This window comes from Colius striatus, chromosome Z (genome assembly GCF_028858725.1).
Source record: "Colius striatus isolate bColStr4 chromosome Z, bColStr4.1.hap1, whole genome shotgun sequence".
In the NCBI taxonomy this organism is placed as follows: domain Eukaryota; kingdom Metazoa; phylum Chordata; class Aves; order Coliiformes; family Coliidae; genus Colius; species Colius striatus.
This window is the reverse complement of record NC_084790.1, coordinates 34,590,188-34,613,496: the sequence shown is the minus strand read 5'-3', so window position 1 is coordinate 34,613,496 and position 23,309 is coordinate 34,590,188. Positions and strand designations below refer to the sequence as shown.

General features: G+C 44.7%; 1 protein-coding gene across 1 annotated transcript; it reads right to left on the bottom strand.

Moving 5' to 3' along the window:
* Window positions 1–7,074: 7,074 nt before the first annotated feature.
* FUT10 (fucosyltransferase 10) lies at window positions 7,075–21,501 on the bottom strand. Its single transcript, XM_062018442.1, has 5 exons — window positions 21,363–21,501; window positions 18,899–19,103; window positions 13,449–13,734; window positions 9,035–9,870; window positions 7,075–7,321 (listed from the first exon to the last, which is right to left on the bottom strand). Exons 2-5 carry the CDS (start codon window positions 18,977–18,979, stop codon window positions 7,097–7,099), a joined length of 1,428 nt encoding a protein of 475 aa, XP_061874426.1. The 5' UTR covers window positions 18,980–19,103; window positions 21,363–21,501; the 3' UTR covers window positions 7,075–7,096.
* Between the last annotated feature and the right edge of the window lie 1,808 nt (window positions 21,502–23,309).

Below are 23,309 nucleotides of genomic sequence, written 5' to 3'. Positions count from 1 at the left end.
AAGGTAGTACCCAAAAAGGTGAGTTCTTGCTCAAGAGTGCCTGTATCTGTTTGTTTCCTTCATGCTATAAACATAGCTCTAGGTGATGCATTTAACAGCAGTTATGACCTTAATAACTCTCAGTGACCTTCTTGTGCAGGCCACAAGAGGTCTGTCTTTCAGTACTCCAGCCACAAGCCAGAAGTCTGAGGAGGGGCTGGGAAGGAGAGCAGTATCAAACTAGAATGTCATAGCAAGGAAACTGAGTCTCCCTCTCCTTTGGACTTGATCCAGCTGCCCCAGATAATATTTCAAGCCTTCACATCATGTTGAAAGAGCAGAGCCCAGCAGGCAAGAAGCCTGTTCCGCATGCCTCAGCAGCCTAAGGATCTGGGACTAGCTTCTCTGTGGCAGAGATTATTTTGAAGCCAGAGCAAGCCTTTCCAACCAAATCAAGAGTACAATCTCTCTGTCATACCAAGCTTCTGCAGTGAGCGTCAAGATATTGTCCCTGTGGCCACTGCCTGCTGCCTGGATTCCTGGTCACATTTTGGCTGTAGGCTTTGACTCTGGTCATCAGGCCAGACAGTCCAATTCTGACCTCCCAGACATAAGACAAAGAGCTTTTCTTTAATTCCAATATTAAGTCTGTTTAGGCAAAAAAGGCATATTTTCTGATCAGAATTTGAACCTGCTTCCATTATTATGGGTTTTTGTGCATGTACTGCTCCCAGCCTTGGAATGTATCCTCTTGGGTTTCTGTGGCCTTTGCACAAAACACAGGGAACGGATTAAAAAAGGATGCGTTTTTGCTGACTCTGGGAAAATGGCAAACAACCAAATGCATCAGTCAGGAACAGTGAATAATAGCTTTAAATGTAAAGAACTGTTAGCAGCACATTTTAGTGCATTAATAATTTACACTTCATCTAAAGTTTAATTTATGCAAAGTGAGAGTTTTGTGACACAGTTACAGAGGCACACATGATCCTGGGGAAAATAGATCTGTAGTGAGCCTGTGACTCCTCCAGGGGAACCATATCCTGGTGGATAAGTCTCTTGGTTTCATTACAGGTCTTGCTGTAAACTGTTTGTGCCATGTTTTTGTCAATGCACCAATAGCTGGGACAGCATGGTGCAGTATGAAAGCATTTCCTCATAGCTATAAAGAGGTATTCTACCCATGTTCAAGAAATACCCAAAACTGCAAAGTGCATACACCAAAACATTCAGAAAGCTTGACACCAAAGGGGGAAAAAAAATACAAGTACCTTCCAAGCTTCATGAACCTAGAAGGTTTGCTGGATTATTAGTGACATACTGTCACTTCCATCTCCAGGTTGCAGCTGCTGCACTTCAAACTGCCTCAAATCCTGCCCTTCCTTGAGGACTGCAGCAGCCAGTGTCCACCAGCAGCCCAAGGACACCCCACCATCCAGACAGAAGACGTGCTGGTGGGCCAAAAGGAAATGGCTTCTCTGCATGCAACACACAGCATTGAAAGGGTGACTGATGAAGCTACCGAGCAGCTTTGTAGCCTGCGTCAAAGCTTATCAAGCAGAGGTGGCTTCACTTAGGCTTCCCCAAATCTGCTGTGTGCAGAGCCTACTGCCCTGCTTACTCCTCCTAGCCTGGGGAGCCATGGGACCACAGACTGGCATACTCAAGGGACCCAGAGCCCAGGAAGGTTGCTTTCTGCCTGAAGCCATCAGAAAGCAACACGCAGCCTTTTCCCATTTAGTGGGGTTTTTTTGTATATAGAAGATTACCAGACTGGCAAGTCAAATGCCCACACGGTAGGCATTTGTTTCCCTTGCACCTGGACAGAAGCATAAAGCCTCTGGATAAGTCTCTTTTACTGGTGCTTTTCCCAGATTTTTACCTCACTCCAGATTCAGGGTGGATAGTAACTGAAAGGAAGTGGGAGGAGAAGATAACTAATCCATGTGTGTGTGAGGTTTTGGGAAAGGACTGGTGTTTGGGGTGCTAAATGAACTGGGCATTATGGGCTCAGTGGTGCCCTAACTTCTCATAATATTTCAGGGTAAAATCCCTGTTTTTAAAAAGTATACTTCATTCTGTTTTAATTTGCAACCTTAGCAGTCTTCTGGTAAGAATACATGTGTATATATTTGACAAGACTGCTTTTGAGACATTTGATTGCTTAGATGCAAAATAGCTGTCTCTACGCCATATCTTTTTCCAAGGCCAGAGAGTTAAGAGATCAGCAAATGGCTGCAGGTTTTTAATAATTAATTCATTAACCTTGAATTTAGAAGACACACAAAAGGTCTGCAAAAGAGAGTTCAATAACAGTGGTTTAAAGACACTTAGGGGGGCATGTCGGCCAACAGGACACAGCTACACATCCACACCATCCCACACTACCTTTCTGTTCATTCTTCCTGCTGCTGGAGAGAGTGGCCCAGTCAATGGTAATTCAGAAGAGCTCTCTCTTTCCACTAATTACACAGACAGATCTTGGCGTTAACCTCAGTCTGGTTTTTGAACGGTCTCCATAGAGCTGTACAGAACGTAGCCCTACCATATGTTGGCTGTAGGAAAGCTCCCCACCCTTCACCTCATGCATACACAGTAGCAACACGCCTTTCTGCTGAAGCACACAGTCACCCTCATTCTATTTCACATGAGGCTAACACCAGGCTGATGACAAAACATAGCATCACATGCTTTGCAAATGTGCATTGCCCGCATGGAGATCTTTTGTGTGCTTTAATACCTGCCACAATAAAGCACGTGGCTTTATTTCTTTGTACAATGCTGAATGAGGGAAGAAAGCTTGGATTTGACCTCTGAAACCCACAAGGCACAGCAGAGGATTGAGGCTTGTCTTGCCATGAAATGACAGTCAAAGTCCTCCTTATATTTCTTTTCTCTAATTTCTTTCCCAGTCATTGGCTTGCTGTTCATTTTCTCCATTGTTCCTCTAATAAATGCCCAGCACAGTGATTTCATATGATATGCTCCCACCTGTGTTAACACCCCCACCCCACCAGGCCCTCCCAAAGGAAATGAGACAAGTGTGTTGGCTAGACCCAAAGTTAAGATTTTTGAAAAGCAAACAAAGAGCCAAAACCAAACCAAAAGCCTGGAAACCAAACCTGAAGTCTGTGCATATTTGGGATCAAAGTAGTGTGGCAGGAGAGCCCCCATCAGTGGAGTCCTGAGGTAAGGCAAAGAGGAGGTAGAGCACAGTAGGCAAAGGACAGGCCCAACTACACAGTAGTCTGACCTGGGGCAGGATGAGGCTGTTGCAGGCCTGTAGTAACAGTTAGGGGATGAACCAACAGGCATCTGCTGTGGACCAGCTCACCAAGAGATGAAGCAACTCTTAGACAGTTGGAGGAAGCCTCATGATAGCAGGCCCAGTTTTTGACAGGGCCTTTTCCCAGCAGCAACAGTGTCTGGAAGGGCCCCTGTCTGGGGCACAAAAAATCCACCAAGACTGGAGCTGATCAGGCAGCAACCCTGCCAGGGTGGCAGGGATGCTACACCACAGGCAGGGCCTGCAGGGCATCGGTGGTGATGAAGGGCAGGCTCAGCCACAGCCCAATGGCGACCCAGCAGGTCCACAGCGACAACTCAGATCAAGATTGAGACAGAAGTCTGGAACACTGGTCATGGTCAGCACCATGGCTCCGCACAGGCCAGATGGGGATTTGAGGCCATGAGAGAGGATGCCCTAGATGAGGCTTCTCCCAGCTCCTTCTCACACATACCTTAGCTGTTTCCCTGCAGTCTGATCCCAGGTATCACTGCTACATGGCCAGATCCCACAAAGGACAGGAGGCACATGGGACACAAATACATCAAGGGAGCTGGTGAAAGGTGGAGGCTGAAAGTGGAGAGGCCAGAAGTGTGTAGTAAGAGGGGTAAATGCAATCCCTTCTCCCATTTGTCCATGCCCCAGTCCTGATCTTTGGGGACAGGGAGAATGAGGACTGTGTTCACCTCTTTCTCTAAATCCAAGCTGAATGCAAGCTTCTTCTGAAGAGGCAGTCCAGTCCTCAGGTTTTGTCTTTCAGATGCAAATGCCATCGAAGGCTCAGAGACCATTAGTGTATTCCTGGGGAACTCCTGGGGAAGCTGATGGGTATGGGTTCTGCAGAATAAATGCAAGCCCAGAAGAAACCTTGTGTCATATTCTGCAACAGAGGATATCAGGACAGCTCGACCACTACACAAGACTGAATCGGCTCTTCTTCTTGAAAATACAGAGCTTTTCTTAGCTGTTTTGCTGTCACCTTTCTAATGCAAAAAGAAACCAAAAAGGAAAGGTCTGAGCCATCTAGGTTGTACAAAAGCCCTTCAAACAAATTGGATTTATCTGTCAGCTAGAATTACAAACCTGTAAATGGCACAAAGATAGCAAATCAGCTTAAACCAAAATTAAAAAAAAAAAAATCAACTAAACACAAAAAAACAAACCAAACAAACAAAAAACCACCACAAAAAACCAAAAAAACCAAGGACAGACAGAGACCACTCAGCTGCTCCTGCTTATTCCTCCTCAGAGCAGTAGGGGGAGAAAAGAGATCAACTTTAAATTTATGATGGTCAGTGTTTCTTACACTCAATTAGCCTGGGCAAATCCTTGCCATAAGTCTCCCAAGCCTCTCAAGAGGCCAAATTTAGGCTGTTCTGAACTAGCCTGTGGGAGCCAATAGCTTAATGCTTACACTCTAGAAAGGTTGCATTGTGAGAGGTTCTTGTGAGGCTGAGTGACAATTATACCACAGCACACCTTCAGACAACTGCCCAGTACACTCACCTTTCTATTCTGTACAGCAGTGGATGAAAACATTACTTCTAAAACACATGTTGATTACCACTTTAAATTTCCAAACGTAGCTTGTAAACCAGTTACTTCAGTCTTCCTTTTGTTCTTTCTCCACCAATGTAAAACAAGGGGTAATAACACACCACAAACTCAGCTAAAAATGCGTCCTATCTTTGAGTAATATCTACCCACTAGATTGCTCAGGAAGCTCAGGATCTGACAAATCTTCCTACAGCAATAAAGGAAAAAAAAATTTTCAGTTGTGGAACCCCAGAGGTCTTTAAACAACATGGCTTGAGATTTTTGCCAAAGGAGTCAGCAGAACAGCATACAAAAAAAAAAAAAAAAACCAAAAAACCAACCTTCATGCTGCAGATATTTTGTGCCATCCTGGGAGGAAAAACAGAGATTCATGGCAAAGGGTGTATTCTATTTGCAGGTTCCATTGCAAACATCGTGGGGCTTATGTCCAGCACTCAATCCTGACTTAGGAAAGTTTCTAAGCTTGGTATTAATTCCACTTTCCCAAAGGACTTCATCTGTGGAGCTTAGTTACCATTTGCACTGTAGACAACTGGGGAAAGGGACGAAGATGTGTCTGACAGATGCTCTGTGCCACTGGCAAAACACTGGTGGTGAGAGATTTCAGTGGGACTGTTTTGCATTATAACACTATGTATACGCTCACAGAAAAATGACCGATACTCTAGGTTTGTGGCCACAAAAGGGCTCTTTCTCTTACTAGATTTAAAAGGAATTTAAAGATCACCAGCTGATTGGCGAGGAAATTACTGGTGAGGAAACTTCTTCCAAGGAAAGTAAATGTTGCAGTTGAATTTCCCAGTCTAAATGCTGTTCAGATCCCTACTTGTGGCTTGGCAATCATAAGGAAGCCAAATGCTTGACAGCAATCTTAAAATAAACTGCTACAAGGAAAAACTGCATAGAAATCATCAGATCAGCAAGGAGACAATGTAAATAACTATGTTAGTGCTTACATTTGCCTTTGTCATCATACATGGGCATGTATATGAATGACTGTTCCTCATCTGAATGGCTCCACCCAGATAATGCCATTTTGCTCGTCCTGTGCAAGTTGGCTCCCCTGTAGACTCAGCCTGGAAGAACTTAGAAAGAAAACTGCAACAGTCTCTATACCACACAAAGGTGTGTCCTTTGACAAGATATGACCAAGACCACCAAGTTTTATTTGTGCAGATAAAGTAATTAGCAGGTTTCTGTGTTAAAAGAAGAGAGACTGCTTGCCTACCTTTCCTTGTGCCTATTGTTCAGCACCAATGGACTCTTGGTTTTATCCCTCTCCTTTCAAGCACACAATTCCATGTTTATACAATGACATAAAAATACTAGCTCATCATCAAAAAGGCAAGAAGGTAAGTCAGCTTGAGGCCAGCTCTGTTTCTGGGGAGTGGAGATATTCATGTGCTCTGCTTATTTTTAGCAAAGATCATGGGTAAATCTGAGCCAGCATATTTTTTATTCAGTCTCTCCCTGGACACTAACAGATGGTGTTTCCTCATGCCAAGCACTAATGCACTTTACATTGGCACTCGCTATCAGGACACAAAGTCTGCCAAGTCCCTGCTAAATCTGCTGATGCCAAGAAAATTTATAATAAACATCTAGTCACAGACATCATCCCAAGTTTTCTCTCTACCTCCAAAGCAAACTGTACCAGTGCAGTGCCATCAGCTGCCCTTCAGCTTGTGGCTACCAATGCAGCAAAAGAGGGTCCTGGACTGGGGAAAAGGGTGTCTTGAGGCCACAAATACAGGTATGTATCTAAAGATGGAGGCAGATCCATCTGCTTCATGAGAATTAGCAATGTGCTTAAAACTGGGGTTTGAGAACCCTGACAATTTGTGCCTTAATGCTCAAACATCTGAACTAATGACAATTACAAAGAATCATTCTAAACTTATATATATAAATATATATATGTACATGTGTCACCTGGCAGGGTGATTCTATTGTTTAGCACTCTTTAGTAGCCCTTCAGCACTGAACATACTCAGTCCAGTCTCCTGGGTCTACTTCCTGTGACTACCAACCACAGAATCTTAAGGGTTGGAAGTAATCTCAAAAAATCACCCAGTCCAAACCCCCTGCCAGAGCAGGACCACCTAGAGTAGGTCATATAGAAACTTGTTCAGGTGGGTTTTGAATGTCTGCAGAGGAGACTCCACAACCCATATGGGCATCCCGTTCCAGTGCTCTGTATGGTAAGGTCAACTTACAAAAGAAAATTCCACAGACTCCTCTGAGGAGCTCACTCAGTTTTATAGATCATTGTGTTTATTCTTGGAATACAAGCATCCAAAATTCCTGAGCTGTGAAATTCCTGTTCCTTTCCACCAGGTGCCTCAGAGCCCAGGCTTCTTTCTTGGATTGCTCGAAGGTTGGTATCCACATTTCTTGGAGAGAAGTCCAGTCAGAATTTGAAGATGAGAACTGGAATGCCTCTGGTTTGGGGCAGCTCAGATGGTTAACCTGAGCCTCCCATCTCTGAGGCAGCAATCCCTGTCAATGGAGAGAAATAAAGGGGGTTATTCAGAGACCCTGGCAAATAGAGGAGAAAGGTGCTATGCCATCAAGTAAACTATCAAAGCATGTTAGGGACATTTTACTTCCCACTACAGGTTCTAGCCCTCTCCTGTGGCAGTCAGAGGGAAAGCTCTCCCCACAGTATCCAGGACAAGGCAGTCATGCTGACAACAGCCTGAGTCTCAGATCAGGTCTGGCTGCCAATGAGCAGCACCAGCCCACCCAATCTGAAATTCTATACGAGGGATTTATAATTCTGTCATTATATTCTGTTTACATCTTAAATATGCACACACTTAATTAAGGGTTTTTTTAAGGAGAAAAAACAAGCTATGAATCTGACTAGGAGCACAAACTGGTCTCCGTAATCTTCTTGACTTACAGAGCCACAAAAGCATGGGGAAGGAATATCTGCATCTAGCACGTTCTATACCTTTCCATGGTTGTATTCCTCATTCAAAGAGCAGACATCGTCTAGCTTTGCACTAGATCCAAACAAAAACAGTCTGATTACATATAATGCTTTCCAGTTTGTGCTCCTGTCTCATCAACTCACTTTAGTAGCTTCAAATGCTTTCTTCCTCTCCCTTCTATTGTTTGACCAAATAGCATACTGATCAGAGATGACCAGCTAAAATATGGTGTAACGGATATAGGATAGCTTTAGGATAATAGAGCTATTGTCCAGTTCCATTACTGGACACATAAAGTGTTTTTTTCATTCATGTCAATAACTGAGCTTGTGGAGAGTTTAAAAAATGGCCACTGACTCTTAGTACTTAAACCTAGAAACCTACTAACTCAGAAACATACGTAGGGAGAGCTTTTAGCTTCACTCTAATTACAAGTAAAGCTCTGCTTATACCAGCCAAATCCACCATAGCTGGTATTGTCAGGAGACTGAACAGCTCACTGTGGCTCTGAAATGGCCTTCTGGTGTCCAGGCTGGCACACTTGCACGACTGCTGGGCCCTGAGTGTTGGCTTCCTGGTAATAGAGCCATTTCTAGAGCATCTCTGTCAGCATCATTTCAAGAGGGTTCAGCTGGGAAGAACAGATCCAGTTCTCTCACAAACACACAATCTGGCTTAAACATCCATGTTTCAATGTTTAATTGCAAAATATGGCCAGAGACAATGGCATGTTGTCATTACAGGCTTGAATGTACCCACACACACTTAGACCCTGACAGTCCCAAAGTATTTAAATAGGAGGGTCTTCCAGTGATCATCTAGTCCAGTTCCCTTTTCCAAACAGGTCTAATCATATCTAACTGCCTAGGGCAGCATTGACTTGAGTCTTAAAAACACCTCCGAGGATACAGATCCCACAACCTCTCTGGGCAACCTGTTTTCAAATGTTTCAAGTCATCTAAAGCAAGTCAACGAATTAGGCTACTCTCTGTGTCCTGATAAAAACTTCCTGAACAATTCACACCTTCTGCTGAAATGACCACCAGCTCCACTGTCAATACCTATGAGCTCCAGAGCTAGAGCAGTGTGAAGAACACATGCTCTGTTCACACACGCACACCTGCCAACACCTTTTGACGTAAGGACAACCCAAACACATTGCAATACTAGTGGTTTTAGGCTGACCAAAAATCTGGTAACCAAACTTCCTGGGACAAATCTGACCCTAGTGCCATTTTAAAGCCTCTCTGAGACACAAGGACAAAGTTACACATACCTTTTCTCTCCTTCTGATGTTTTCCCACACTCTGTTACACACCATGCACTCAAAGGTGTCGATGTAATTGTCTTGGGTGATATCCTGTACTCCCCACTTGCGTTCCTTCATCACTGTAAGCAGCCTTGGGTTGGAAATGTCCCCTCTCAATTTCCATTGCAGGTAGGATTCATATTCTTGATCGTTTGTATCCAGAGTTTTGATATAGTGTGCCAGCTCCTGAGGATGTGAAAAACTGGATACCAGGATTGCACTCTTGTTACTAGGAAGCCAGTCTACAATGGTGGGAGACCCAAAGTACACTGGTACCACTCCCAACTTCAGTGGCCGCCAGAGTTTTTCAGTGATATAATCTTCACAGACGGCATTTTCAAAAGCAAGAATGAACTTGTACTGTGCCAGTATTTTATGGAATTCCTCATCATCCATGGCAGTTGGATTTCTGAGATGTGGAGGAAGGTGTCTGTTGTGCAGACATTCTCCATAAGAGTCTACTTCGATGTGGCACATCAGTTCACGCACGTAGCTGTCCCGATCAGAGGGAGAGTTGCAATCAGACTGCACATATACAAGCGGTGCAAGCCTCTTCCTCAGGCTGTTCTTCATTTGCAGTGGAATCATGTACCTCAATGACTTCAGGACCTCTATATCCTCAAGGTACTGAGTGGTCAGCGGTAGGTGGGAATGGCGGCTGAAAGTTGCAGTGTGGTTGAATAAAGTGATGGTCGGTTTGTGGAAGAGTTTGTAGTTGTTTTTTGGTGACTCCTCATGGAAAAGGGCCCAATCATGATAGTCTTTACGAGGGAGGGGTAGGCTGTCTATACTGAAGTCAGTACCTAGACAAAAGCAGAAGTGTTTAGCCTGCCCCTGTCTATCAGGCAACACTTTTACTAACTACAGTGACATGGAAGTCAAGTTCTAATGGCATATTAGCTCTACAGCCATCACACTTATGACACTATAAGACAGTATTGCAAAGATGGCAATTCATGCAAAGACAGAGAAGTGTTCTGACAGAGAAAACTTAATTTGGTGGCACAAGAATCCAGAGAATTAGGATCAGTAGTTTGCATTAGAAATGGTTTCCTTTCAGGTTACATCAGTCTGAAGTCTTCTCATTTCTAAGGCTCAATAAGAATTTTAAATTACAACAAATACTTCAAGTCTTGGAAAGACATTGTACTGTAAGGACTTATCAAAGAGAGAAATAAGAAAAGATGTACCATAGCTGCCTATCAGATTCATGAAGTAGCTCTTAGTAGAAAACAGATCCTCAAATAGTAGAAGACAAACCATGTTTAAACTCTAAAAACAGACCATTGCTGCCACTTGCACCTCCAGGAAAAAGAGGTGATAGAAACTTTAGGACAAATCCAGAAGCTGTTTCTCAAAGACTGGTCTATGCTAAACTAAATTCAAAATTCCACCTCATGAATCTGACCTTTGCTCTCCCTTCAGTACCACTGTACTTCACTTGCATGACTAGCTCTAGTGCAGATTAAATGCAGAGCTGATAAATCTCTGACAAGATACTTCCTCATTGTCTTTTTACTTAAGTACAAGCACCAAATATACAAAACTTGTAACTGGTATCGTGAAGCAAGAGAGGTTCATAAACTGAAACAAACCATGAACAGCTAGTTTAGAAATCACCATAAATCACTTTTCTTCAGACCAGCTATTCTACCATCTCAGTCATATTTCAAACTTTTCCATTGCTGTTCTACCCTTGACCTCAAAACACTGATGGGGGAAAAAAGAGAGAGGTAGCAAAAGCCTAACACAGGATTTTGGTCTGTAAAATAACATATAAAGCAGGAAAAAAAAATGCCTAGTGGTCTTTGGGGCTGCACGGACCTACCAAGATAGCTCCAAGGATTACCTTATAAAACCGACGTCAGACTTCACCGCTGCAGTGAAAATAGATGTTAGCTGCCACTAACATAAAAGCTTCCGATAGAGCAAGATCCTTCAAGAGGTCAGCTGGGCTTTTTTAGGTCCACCAAGTATATAATCTTCTGTTTTAATGGAAAGGTGGTCCTAAGCCCTCAATACTGAAAGGACGAAGGGCCATGCCATTCACCGAAAATCACTATTTCCTGCCTCTGTTTATGATGTGTCATGGTTAGACAAAAAGGTGATGAAATCTGAAAGTGAATCACATTCTCACAGGGAAGCCTATAGGGGCTATTTGGTTTTGAAAACACTTTGCTCCAAGCAATGCCCAGCAGAGAAGCAGCTGTGCGTACAGAAAAGAATTAAATGCTGTGGATTGGAAGTACAGCATTTCAACTCTGTCTCTCACAAGAGTGCTCTCTCCTTAAGGTAGTATTGCAGGGGCAAGGGAAGGAAAATAGAGGAAAGATTGAGACACGGGAAGGGATGATAGAGACACAAAAATGCAAAATGTAAAACCTACAAAACAAGGAGAGAATTAGGCAAAAAGAAAAATGCACTATAGTTCAGAGCACATCAGAATGACTGATTCTAACATAACAATCACTCTCAGTCCAGCAAGAAGAAAAAAAGCTTTCAAGGGTTCAAGTTAAATGTTCCCTAGCCTGTGAGACGGGGGAGATAAAGGACCTTATGGTGGGTGGATAAAGAAAGTACAATTATGAGCAATTTCAACTTTCAAACTATTAATTATGAACTCTTATGTGCATGGCAAACTGCAGAAAAGAACAACAGAGGCTGTCAGGAGAAGTTCTGCATCTTAGGAGCTATCTTTCATTCAGTATTCATATTCCAAAGGCTCAGGACTCCAGCACAGAAAAGCTGGACGTAACTCCTCCATTAGCAATAACATCCCTGAGGCTCTGAGAGCACGGCACCAGATCCAGCTTATGCTGACTCAGTTGCATTGGTAGCTCACGCTACACACAAAACTCTTGTGAAGTATGTGACACTTCAAAGGTGGAGCTGGGAATCTCTCCCAAAGCAAAGACAAAATCCAGTAAGTAGATGCCACATCTCACTTCCAACTGGGAGATGATGACAGTTGACAAAGTCACTGCCTACACCTAGGGGTTTCCATTGACCAGGATAGTAAGTGAAGATAATCTGCAGAAAATAAGCTGTTCCTAGTGAAGCAGTTCTGCTAGAAACATCTGTCACATATATTTTTGAATAACATTTTTTCTAAGCTTTGGATCACTCATTTCTTGACTAGCTCACTGAGTTGGGGACAGGGCATAAGGCATATAACAATATTTGCATATTTTGACACTTATCTCTACACAGTTCATAACTAGTACCACTAGAAGAAGAAAAAAAAACCTACAGGGAGAGTCTTTTGTCCGGTATAAACAGTCCTTTAAAAATAAATAAGCCTGCTACAAATGAACAGTAATAGTCCTTTGAATGCTGAAACAAACAGAATTACTTCCACAGACCAAAAGCACCAGACTTGACAGCTTTTACATGACATAAACTGAGCTTTCCTTGCCTTTAATGGGTCAGTGTCTCATTCCTTTGCTGTTATACTTTTATTCACATGCCTGACCCATACATTATCCACTGACAAGGCTGACCTACTTGGAGCACTGAAAAGACCAGTCACAAGTTTCTGGTTTACTGTCAACAACCAAGAAAAAGGCCCTTTGCATTTCCAGCTCACCTTTATCCTAAGTGAATGAGATTCAGGACTACAACTTATTTTTTTTACAAAGGAGTTGAACCTACCAGTGATGGAAAATGTGCACCTAAAATTCACTTTTTCTCTGAAAAGCAACCATATGGAGAAGAAGAAAACTAACAAAATAAGGCCTATTTTTAAAAGATGCATAATTTATCTTTTTTGCAGACTCTCTTTACAGGACATTTAGTGGGAAGTTTCTGAGGCAGCAGAGCCGAAGTAGCTCAGAAGACTACACTAGCTGCTGCTCCCTGTGTGGAATCATTAGGTTTCTTTCACTCCTTTTGCATTTACAGTCTGTTGGCAGTCTCTCAGCCCATGAAGCTGAGGAATTGCACAGTGAGGGCATTATTTTAAGACAAAAGACTTGCACAAGTGCAACAAAGGCCTTGCAGAACCTTTGCTAGGGGTGACAAGACAGAAGACTGGAAAAAGCTGACTTGATCTCAGGTTATCTTTTCATGACTTGGCAAGTACAGGAAATAATAAATAATAATAAATAAACAGTGAGCACATACAATTGGAAAGCAGCAGAAGACAAAGCAACAGTCATCCCAAAGACATGTACAATCACTTTTCAGAGTACTTCTACAGAGAACACGCATCTCTGGATCTCTAATGATAGTATTCAGCACAATGTAAAATTAATCACAATGAGCCACAAAAGTTTCTTGTTTTCAGTGATTACTACCTAGAATATTTAACCCCTAAAGGAAAATAACAGGGTAGGAAAAGGAAAAGAGGGAAGGTTAGCCCTTCAAAAAGAAACATCCTTACCATAGAACAGAAATGCTCTTGTCATCCGACTGTGCTGGTAGGTCTTGTTGACAGTAAACAAGCAAACATCCTCTCCACACTGACTCCAACTCCCCGTCTCTCTAGTCACTGGAGACCACCAGAGTAGGACGGGATAGTAATTTACATCAGACTCTGTCTTGAAGCTGCTGTGAAGATTCTGCCTCTTAAATTGAAAAGCATCTCTTTCCATAGGCTTCAACAGGTCACTGCGTAAACTGGAGGTAACTGCAACCTTATTCTCTGAATTACCCAGTTCAGTGATAACCTTCAGGAAAATAAACATACATACCACATTAGCCAGGACATCTGCTCGACAAATCAGAACTTAATCACTAAAGCACTAAATCTGCATATGAAGCTTCTGACAAAGTGGATGAATTTCACTGACTGCAGTCACTATCCTGGCGGTTGGAGATATGTCCATATCATACATAATTTAACATCACAGCTTCTGCTTTCTCCCTGGAAAAAACGTAAGACAGTATTGTGGCTGAGCAGCCAGGTTTCCTCTGGAAGACTAGATGTAAAAATACTCATGAAGTTTTCATGTCTCTGTGTGGCCACGTCTGCTACTTTTTAAACCTCTGACTGAATAAACCAGGTGCATACAGGTCTTGAAGGCAACTTCATGGCTATGTAGAAGACAAAAATCACATCTGTATGCAGAGAAGTAAAAGACCTAACAGTATGAACCATCATTTACATATCTGAAACCCTGTGAGGAGACTTAAAAGCTGCCCACCTCAGAAGCCTCTAACACTGGTCACAGAATCACAGAATCTTAAGGGTTGGAACAGACCTCGAAAAATCATCTACCCCCACCAAATCAAACCCCCACCAGAGCAGGACCACCTAGAGTAGGTCACAAAGGAACTCAGCCGGGTGGGTTTTGAATGTCTCCAGAGAAGGAGACTCCACAGCCCATCTGAGAAGCCTGTGTCAGGGCTCCATCACCCTCACAGTGAAGAAATTCTTCCTTGTATTTCTTTGGAACCTCTTATGTTCCAGCTTGTACCCATTGGCCCTTGTCCTGTCACTGGACATCACTGAGAACAGCCTGGCTCCATCCTCCTGACACCCACCCTCTACATATTTGTAAACATTAATGAGGTCACCCCTGAGTCTCCTCTTCTCCAAGTTAATGAGCCCCAGCTCCCTCAGTCTTTCATTATAAGGGAGATGCTCCACTCCATCACCTAGGTGGCCCTGCGCTGAACTCTCCAGCAGCTCCCTGTCTTTCTTGAACTGAGGGGCCCACAACTGGACACAATATTCCAGATGCAGTCTCATGAGGGCACAGTAGAGAGGGAGGAGAACTTCTCTCGACCTACTCCCCACAGCCCTTCTAGTATACCCCATAATGCCATTGGCCTTCTTGGCCATGAGGGCACATTGCTGGCTCATGCTCATTTTGCTGTCCACCAAGACCCCCAGGTCCCTTTCCCCTACACTACTCTCTAACAGTTTAATTCCCCAGCCTGTACTGGTACATGGGATTATTCTTTCCCAGATGCAAGACTCTACACTTGCCCTTGTTGAATTTCATGAGATTTCTCTCTGCCCAACTCCCCAGCCTGTCTAAGTCTCATTGAATGGCAGCACAGCCTTCTGCTGTGTCAGCTACTCGTCCCAATTTAGTATGGTCAGCAAACTTGCTGACAGCGCTCTCTGTTCCCTCATCAAGGTCATTAATGAATATATTTGTCGTGGTTTTGCCCAGCCGGGAACAAAGAGCCACAAGGGGGCTCGCTCACTCCTCCCCTCCCGGTGGAGTGGGAAGGGGAACCAGAGAAAAAGGGGGAAAACCCGCGTAGGTTGAAATAAACGGTTTAATAGAACAACAAGAAGAAGAAACAGGTTCAGGGGGAAAAAGGAACAGTTTTAACAGTAAATGAGGGGATATACAAAAGGAATGGTGTGTGCTGTGGCTGCTCACCACCCGGGACCCGACGCGACCCCTTCCGACCGGCAGCCCCGCCTGTGCTCCCGAAGCCCCGCCCCCGACTAGCTCCCTGCCTCTAGGTACTGGGCATGATGTCAGTATGGTATGGAATACCTGTTGGCCAGCCCAGGTCAGCTGCCCATGCTGTGCCCCTTCCTACTTCCTCATCAAAGTTAACTCTATCCTAGCCAAAACCAGGACAATATTGAACAGTACTGGTCCCAGCACTGACTCCTGAGGGACTACACTAGATACAGGTCTCCAGCTAGATACTGCCCTATTGATCACAACTCTCTGCCTTCTTCCCTTCAACCACTTAACAATCCATCTCACTACCTGATCATCCAGCCCATACAGTCTCAGTTTTGCTGCGAGGATGCTGCAGGAGATGGTGTCAAATGCTTTACTGAAATCAAGAGAAACCACATCCTGTACACTATCACCATCTAGCCACCTGGTTACATCTTCATCAAAGGCTATCAGGTTGGTCAAACATGACTTCCCCTTGGTAAAGCCATGTTGACTGCTCCTAACGACCTTCTTGACCTTTACATAACTGCAGATAGCACCCAGGATAAGTAACTCCGTCATCTTTCCAGGGATGGAGGTGAGGCTGACTGGTCTGTAGTTCCCTGGCTCCTCCTTCTTGCCCTTTTTGAAGACTGGATTGACATTTGCTTTCCTCTAGTCCTCAGGCATCTCTCTTGTTCTCCACGACTTACTAAAGATGATGGAGATTGGTTTAGCAATGAGTTCCACCAGCTCCCTCAGCACCCGTGGGTGCATCCCATCAGGGTCTGTGGATTTATGTACATCTAGATTGCTCAACTGATCCTTAACCCAGTCCTCATCAACCAAACAAAATTCCTCCTTTAACCTGTCTTCCCCTGGAGTCTGGGGCTCCTGAGGACAGTCTCCAGCAGTATAGACAGAAGCAAAGAAGGCATTCAGTAACTCTGCCTTCTCTGTATCTGTCACCAGGGCACCTGCCTCATTCAACAGTGGGCCTACATTGCCTCTAGTGTTAGTTTTATCTGCAATGTATTTGAAGAAGCCCTTCTTGTCCTTGACCTCCCTTGCAAGATACAACTCCAATGAGGCTTTAGCTTTCCTAGTTGCCTCCCTACATCCTCTAACAAGAGTCTTATATTCATCCCAAATGGCCATCCCTTCCTTCCATGATCTATAGACTCTCGTCTTCCACTTGAGTGTTCCCAACAGTTTCCTATTTAACCATGTGGGTCTCCTGCCTCCCTTTCTTAATTTCTTACCTGCTGGGATGCTCTGATCCTTAGCCTGGAAAAAGTGATCTTTGAATAGAGACCAACTATCCTGGGCCCCTTTATCCTCTAATACCCTGTCCCAGTAAGATGATCGTGTAGGATTAACCCCCAGCATTGGCTTGCCACCCATAGGCTCAACCATAGCAGGCCTGATGTTATCCCCTACCCACTTTAAAATGAGTTTAAAGCCCTTTCTATGAGCCCTAGCAGCTCATTTGCAAGGATCCTTCTCTCCCTTTGAGACAGATGAACTCCACCTGACACCAGACCTAGTATCATGAAAATTTCACCATGATAAAAAAACCCAAAGTTGTATTGGTGGCACCAGTCTCTGAGCCACTTGTTAATCAGCTGTGCTTCCTTATTTGTTTAGTATTCCTCCCTGCCAAGATAGGGATGGAGGAGAACACTACTTGTGTTCCCAATCCATCGAGTATTCTCTCCATCAGCCATGAGACAGAAGTCTCCAGAAAGATGCCTGTGAAGCCACCAGTCTTTTGTACAGGTAGTACCTGCCATAAAAGTGTCCTGGGGCAGTCTGCTGAGCAAAATGCAAGCAGATATTGCCACAGGACACACAGCTCCTGCTCTTCACAGGGGCAAAGACCTTCCTGCTACCATGCAAACAGCTTTTTGTGCACACATCTTCACAGGTAGTGCACAAAACCATGCCAGGGGCAGCTGCAAGGATGATGGGATTTCAAACCCAGCAGACAGTTTTTTTCACAGCACCTTCAATTGTCAGACTGCTCTGAAGGAGGATACTGGAAAGCAGGAGAGTGTATTAAGTTGTTTGAAAAGATTTCTCTTCCCCTATAGCTTTACAGCATGCATTAATTTTGCTGTTTGCTGTGTCATTTGCTCTCACTGTGTAGCAAAAAATGTAGTTAGACTAATGGGCTCTGTGTAACACAGGATATTGGGAGGGCACACACAGGAGGCGGTGCAAAGTGCAGCTCTACAGAAAAATACAGAACATACTCCTGCACTGGTGAGTGTACCAGCTGGGGAAAAGAGTCATATCCAATAGTTTGATGAACCACAACTGTGGCAATGTAATTGAAATAAGTCTGTAACTACCTCATGTCCAGGTTTCTCCAGGAATATGCTCCTTCTTTTTTTCTGGACTTTACCCTGGCAAAATTGAAGGCATCTCCATCCCTGAGCAGATTTTCTAGTAGCTGCCTCTGAACTCCTGGGTTGATATACTTATCAACAGCTCATATGCTACAGCAGTTCCAGCACCAGAGTACCAACTGTCACTGATGAGTGAACACCTACAGATAAAAATCCCAGCTGGGCGCAGAGAAACTCTCATCAGCTCCAAACCTGCACAGCTGTGGAGGTGCAGTAGAGTCACAAATCCTCACAATAAAGGTCCTAAATGCTTGCTAGCATTGCTCCTATGCTAGGGCAGCTGTATCACCTATGGATGTCTTGTTCAGCAGAACAGAACTGAAAGTGATTGTTGAATGTAAGTGCCCTCAAGAAATAGCTCCAGTTTGGAGTAGGCAGCTGGCCTGGGAGAGCTTCAGAGGTCCTCCTGCTGACTCCACTGAGTACAGACCAAGCAGAAAGATATCTTTGGGATGGATCCTGGCCCTTCATGACTGAAGTCTCCTAAAGTCCTATGACTGCCAACCAAGACTGACTGAATTAATCTAAAAGCTGTTCTGTTCTAACAAAAATCTAGGGTAACATGTATCAGCTACAAATTAATAGGCCTCCACATTAATTTCTCTCACATACATTTTTTCACTGATCAGCTGCTGGACTTCCCAACGCTAAGAATGGAGTTTGCATGAGGACTGATGGATACATTTTCATCACCATTTACTGATGTGCTTGGGTTTCCCTGATCTATTAGTATGAAATGGGTCCTGCCTAATGAGTCCAAACACATGAACAGACAACATAACACTGGATGAAGGCAGCATAACATGGCATGATGTGCTGAGGCTTGGCATGGCATGGTAAGCCACTCCTACAAAACTCCTCCAGGAGACAAGGAACTATGGAGGAAAGTATTCTCTGTGTAATGCCATTTCTGGAGTCAGCTATTACAACCAGGACAACGCTACTGACAGTTTCTTTAAACACTGCTGTTAAAGCAAAGACCTGTATGGAAAACATCCTCATCTGTGAAAACTGAGGCCTACTTTTGAGAGTGATCTCATGCACATTCCCCCATCTTGCCCCTGTACCTGGAGTGTCACCACAAGGAAAAAGGCAGCTGCAAAACAGAAGCAAGATGCCCATAGTTTCTTCCTCCTCATCTTAATCATGCTGCACTGCTAGGCCTGCCAGAGCAGTTAAGAGTTAGGCATCAGGAAGGGCAGCTTGTCTAAAGTCTTCAGCCTTTGCTGCAGGGATTTCCTACTCCATCCTTCTTCTTCTTCACAGTGACCACTGTTGAAAAAGGATACAGCATCAATAAAGACCACTCCTCAAGCTCAGTGATTAGCCCAATGTCTACCCATAGCTTTCTGTAGGTGACAGAACCACATTTTGAGCCAGGCATTCAGAAAGCAGCCTGCAAAAAACATCACTCTCATGCATAGCTCCAGGCATCTATTCTCTTGGACTTGGGCATTGTCGGTAAGCATGGTCACACACCCTTTCATCCTTACAGTCAGCACAGAGAGACGTTGATGAACCTTGTTCAGTTCTGTGTGGAAAGGGCCGCCATTTTCCTGAGTTTCAGATGGCAAACTATGCTGCTTTTCAGCCCTCATAAACAAGTGAGAGATAAAAGACTTCTAATTCTCCTGGAGGAGACACAAAACTATCTGGCCTTGGAACTTACTATTTGGCAGTCTTTTGGGACACGTGTTCACCAGCATATCCAGTGCAATGCATAGGAAAAGTTACCATACAGCACACACACAAACACTCTCCACCACCTGAAAACATCTGAATTTAACAAGCTCCCCTTTCCCTGTAATCTACATCTCTGCTGGTTTGCCTCCCCTCAGATAAGTGACAGGTTCAGTTGGGTTTGTTCAGCCTGGAGAAGTGAATGTTCTGGAGAGACCCTACTGCAGTATTCCAGTACCTAAAGGGACCTACAAGAAAGTTGGAGAGTGGCTTTTTACAAGGTCATCTAATGGAAAAGAGGACAAGTGGAAACAGCAACTGAAAGAGGGTAGATTCAGATTACATACTAGGAATTTCTTCACTGTGAGGGTGGTGAGACACTGCAGATTGCCCAGAGAGGTTGTGGGGATCCCATCCCTGGAAGTGTTCAAGGACAGGTTGGATGGAGCTTTGAGCAACCTGATTCAGTGGACAGTGTCCCTATGCACATGGCAAGAGTATAGGAACTATATGATCTTTAAAGTTCCTTCCAACTCAAAATATTCTATGTTTCTATGTTTCTATGAATGTCTTCCCTGACAATTTTTTTTTAGGTTTCACAGAGTCAAACTATTTTGCTGCATGCTGGATGTTACTGTATGAAAAAATCCAACTCCTGACAACAGGAGTAGGTGAAAATTCCAAACTATTCTTAAAAAAAAAGGGGGGGGGGGAGGGGGAAGAGAAGAAAGAGATGACTAAACACAGAGGAGTAAAGTTTGAAAATGGTATTCTGAAAGCTCAGTAATCAGAAACACACAGAGGCACAAATGTTTAATAATCTGCTATTTTAAAACTCATCTCTTTCAATGATGAGCCTCCTGTAATTCACATTAGTTTTCATGAAAATACGGTGTATGGAATTGTATTATCTCCATGTGCATTCATCTACCAGCTTTCCCCCCATTCTAATCCCACTTAGAAAGTTCTGAAAAGCTGACAATGACAGATAAATCTCAAAACTGTCTGCTGTAGTACTACCTGTGTGGTGCTAGCAGCTAGAAACAAAAAAAATAATCCTACTGCCACATGAGTTCATCCTTTCCCTTCAAGAATCAGAAAAGCCCCTTCACATGAAACCTCATATGAAACCATGCTGTGTTAATTCTACTCTGAAAATGATATCTGCTTTTGAATGTTTTGTGTAGGCACAAAAGTGCACAGCTGTCAGTTCTGAACACTTCTTAAATCAGGTAGTATCTTTCATAAAGCCTCTGCATCTTCTATGCCTCCTGCATTATAGCCAAAACTGGGTACTAAGACAGGAAGGGGACACAGTCTGTCCACAACTATGTTGGTGAATATCTACTCAAGGCACATCCTGGAGCAGAACAGTGTCTTTAATCACACACGTCTTACTCTTTTTATGGTATAAAGTAAGACTTTGATGACCCACTGAACATTCCCTACCCCCTGCCCTGGTGAAAGAGTAGTAATCCCTTTCTAGGGATTCTTTTACAGGGCGAACTGCGCGCCTCACAGGTGTGCTGTACGAGTTGCCCCTGGATGACATAAGTGGGCCACGGCTTCCTTCTCACACTCGCAGCACCCAGCACTCGGTACCTGTGCTCGGCGGGCCAGTCTGCACGCGGACTTAAAGGAAGATGGATAAATCACCACCTCACAGAAATTCCCCCAACTTCACACCAGGTCTCCCTGCTGCCTCTCTTTCCAGCCCGGCCTCGCTGTCCTGCTATGCTTTCTCCCCTTACCCGACCTCCGCCCCCCAGTTTCAGCCCGGCACGCGGCTCGGGCCCGCTCCCCGCCGCAGGGCCGAGAATCCTCCGCCCGGGCGCCCACCGCTCTACTCACCCGTCAAAGCCGCTACCATCTGACCGCCGCCGTCCTTTCCCTCTGGTTGGGTCTGAGGGGGTTTGGGGTGGGCTTTTTTGTTTGGTTGGTTTTGTTGATTTTACTTTCAGTTTGTGCGCCGAGTTGCTGTGCTGAGTGAGGCGAGGGTGGGCGGAGGGAGGTGCCGGGCGGCGCTCATTCTCGCTTCCCTCCGCCCACCGCGCTGCCAGCCGGGGCGGGGGCGGTGGTTGTCGGCGCTTTTCGGGGTGCTCAAAGACCTGAAGTGCGCAAAACTGCCCCACTGCGCAATTGGGTTCCATACTGCTCGGCTGGTCTTCTCGCAAGTTCCATACTCCCTGTGAGACCTCACCTCGCCCCCCCCAGAAAAAGTCAATCCGTCCCGGCCTGCCCCCGCGTTTCTATAGATGGGGGTTATGTATCAGTTTTTTCACAACAGCGCCTTTACTTCAGCCGACGCTGTCAGAAAAAGGAAAAAAAAAAAAGCCTCGGCTCCCGCAGGGGGAACGCTCCCCGCCTGACACGGCCTGACACGCACGCCTACCGCCGGGGACCGCGTCAGCCACCGGCACGGCACGGCCCTGCTGGGCGGTGGGGAAACGATTCTGTCCTCCGACTTTCAGAGGCTGGGCCCCTCATGCGATTTTTGGTTTGTTGTTTGCAGTGGAAGGTGTTTGCTCAGAAAGGTGCTGGCTCCGGGCTGGCAAAGCCTGTGCTTATCTACCTATAGGTGCATGAACCATACATGTCTGTATGTATAACACATTTGTATTAACACAGATATCACTGGTACCCACATACTTCTTTGTGTGTACTTGTATTTATATGCAAACATGGGAAGGCAGGGTAACTGCTGCTTCTGACCCAGAGGTGCAAGGAGAAGGTTACCTGGCAGAATAGAGACAGGGAGAATCTCAGAGGAGGCAGCAGGAACTCCTGATGTGCCTCGACTGAAATGCCTGGGTGATATAAATTGTGTCAACGTTGTGCACTTAGCTCACAGCCTTACTATATCATGGGTTGTGCCTGCAGCTTTCCTGAGAGGCTGGCAGGGGTTCCCAGGGAACACTCCAAATCCAGCCCTCTGTGGCGGCTTGTAACCCATGCTATGATAGCTCTGCCCCCTTACCTCCATAGTTCTGCTTTCTGCAGCTTGTTTGGAGTAGTGCCCACCTCCACTGTACACATTGCACCACAGACCTCTGCTTTCTCTCTGAGCTACCACGCTCCTCCTAAGACAAAAACTAGTAACTGACACTACGGTGCTGGGACATGACAGATAATGTTTATCCTCCGCTTTGCCTAGAGCTTCATTGCACCACTTGTACTATTTTCTGCCACTTCCCAAGTGTCTTAGCTCCTGGAGTCACATTTTTAAGCAGAAATCTCAGGTTGGATTTTAATATTCTCCGTGAAGCATGGGTACAAATATTAGACCTGTAATATAAACGATCTCCACAGACTCTGAGCCAAGAGGCATGCAGCAAAAACCTCCAACTGTTACTTTGTAAAGGAGATCCATGCTAAGACAGACTCCTACTTTTGCAGGCCTGACTAAGGCTTCCTGAGTACCCCAAGGCCAAGAGGACTGACACTATGCCACAAAAGTTGTGTAGTTCAGTAAATTAAATTAAGCAGTTGGAGATAGATCAGAAGCCTGGTATGGCTTAAGGAAGGATTTGCAACGATCCCCCTGGGTTTTGGTCTGGTCCATCATTTGAAAACTCAGTTATAGCTTTCAAGCTTCCTCAGTCGGCAGAGGACACAATGTTTCAGCTTCCTGCAACAGGCTTGCTTTTCTCAGTTAAGGTCCCTCAAGCCTTCAGAGGCAGCCCACAGGCCTCAACAGGTTCAAACTGAAAACACAGAAGCTAGTTTTGAGAGCAGCGGAATAGCCACCCGTCTGCCCTTTGTCCCATGCCATCAGAAAGATACTCTTGGACCAACTCC

Bases quoted from the DNA above. Each gene is read 5' to 3' on its own strand.
- FUT10 (XM_062018442.1), bottom strand. From the start codon at position 18,979: ATGATTAAGATGAGGAGGAAGAAACTATGGGCATCTTGCTTCTGTTTT. The intron at 9,871-13,448 runs GTAAGGATGTTT...GCTTTTGTCTAG, and splicing joins AAGAGCATTTCTGTTCTATG to GTACTGACTTCAGTATAGAC. The intron at 7,322-9,034 runs GTATGTGTAACT...CTCCATTGACAG, and splicing joins ACATCAGAAGGAGAGAAAAG to GGATTGCTGCCTCAGAGATG.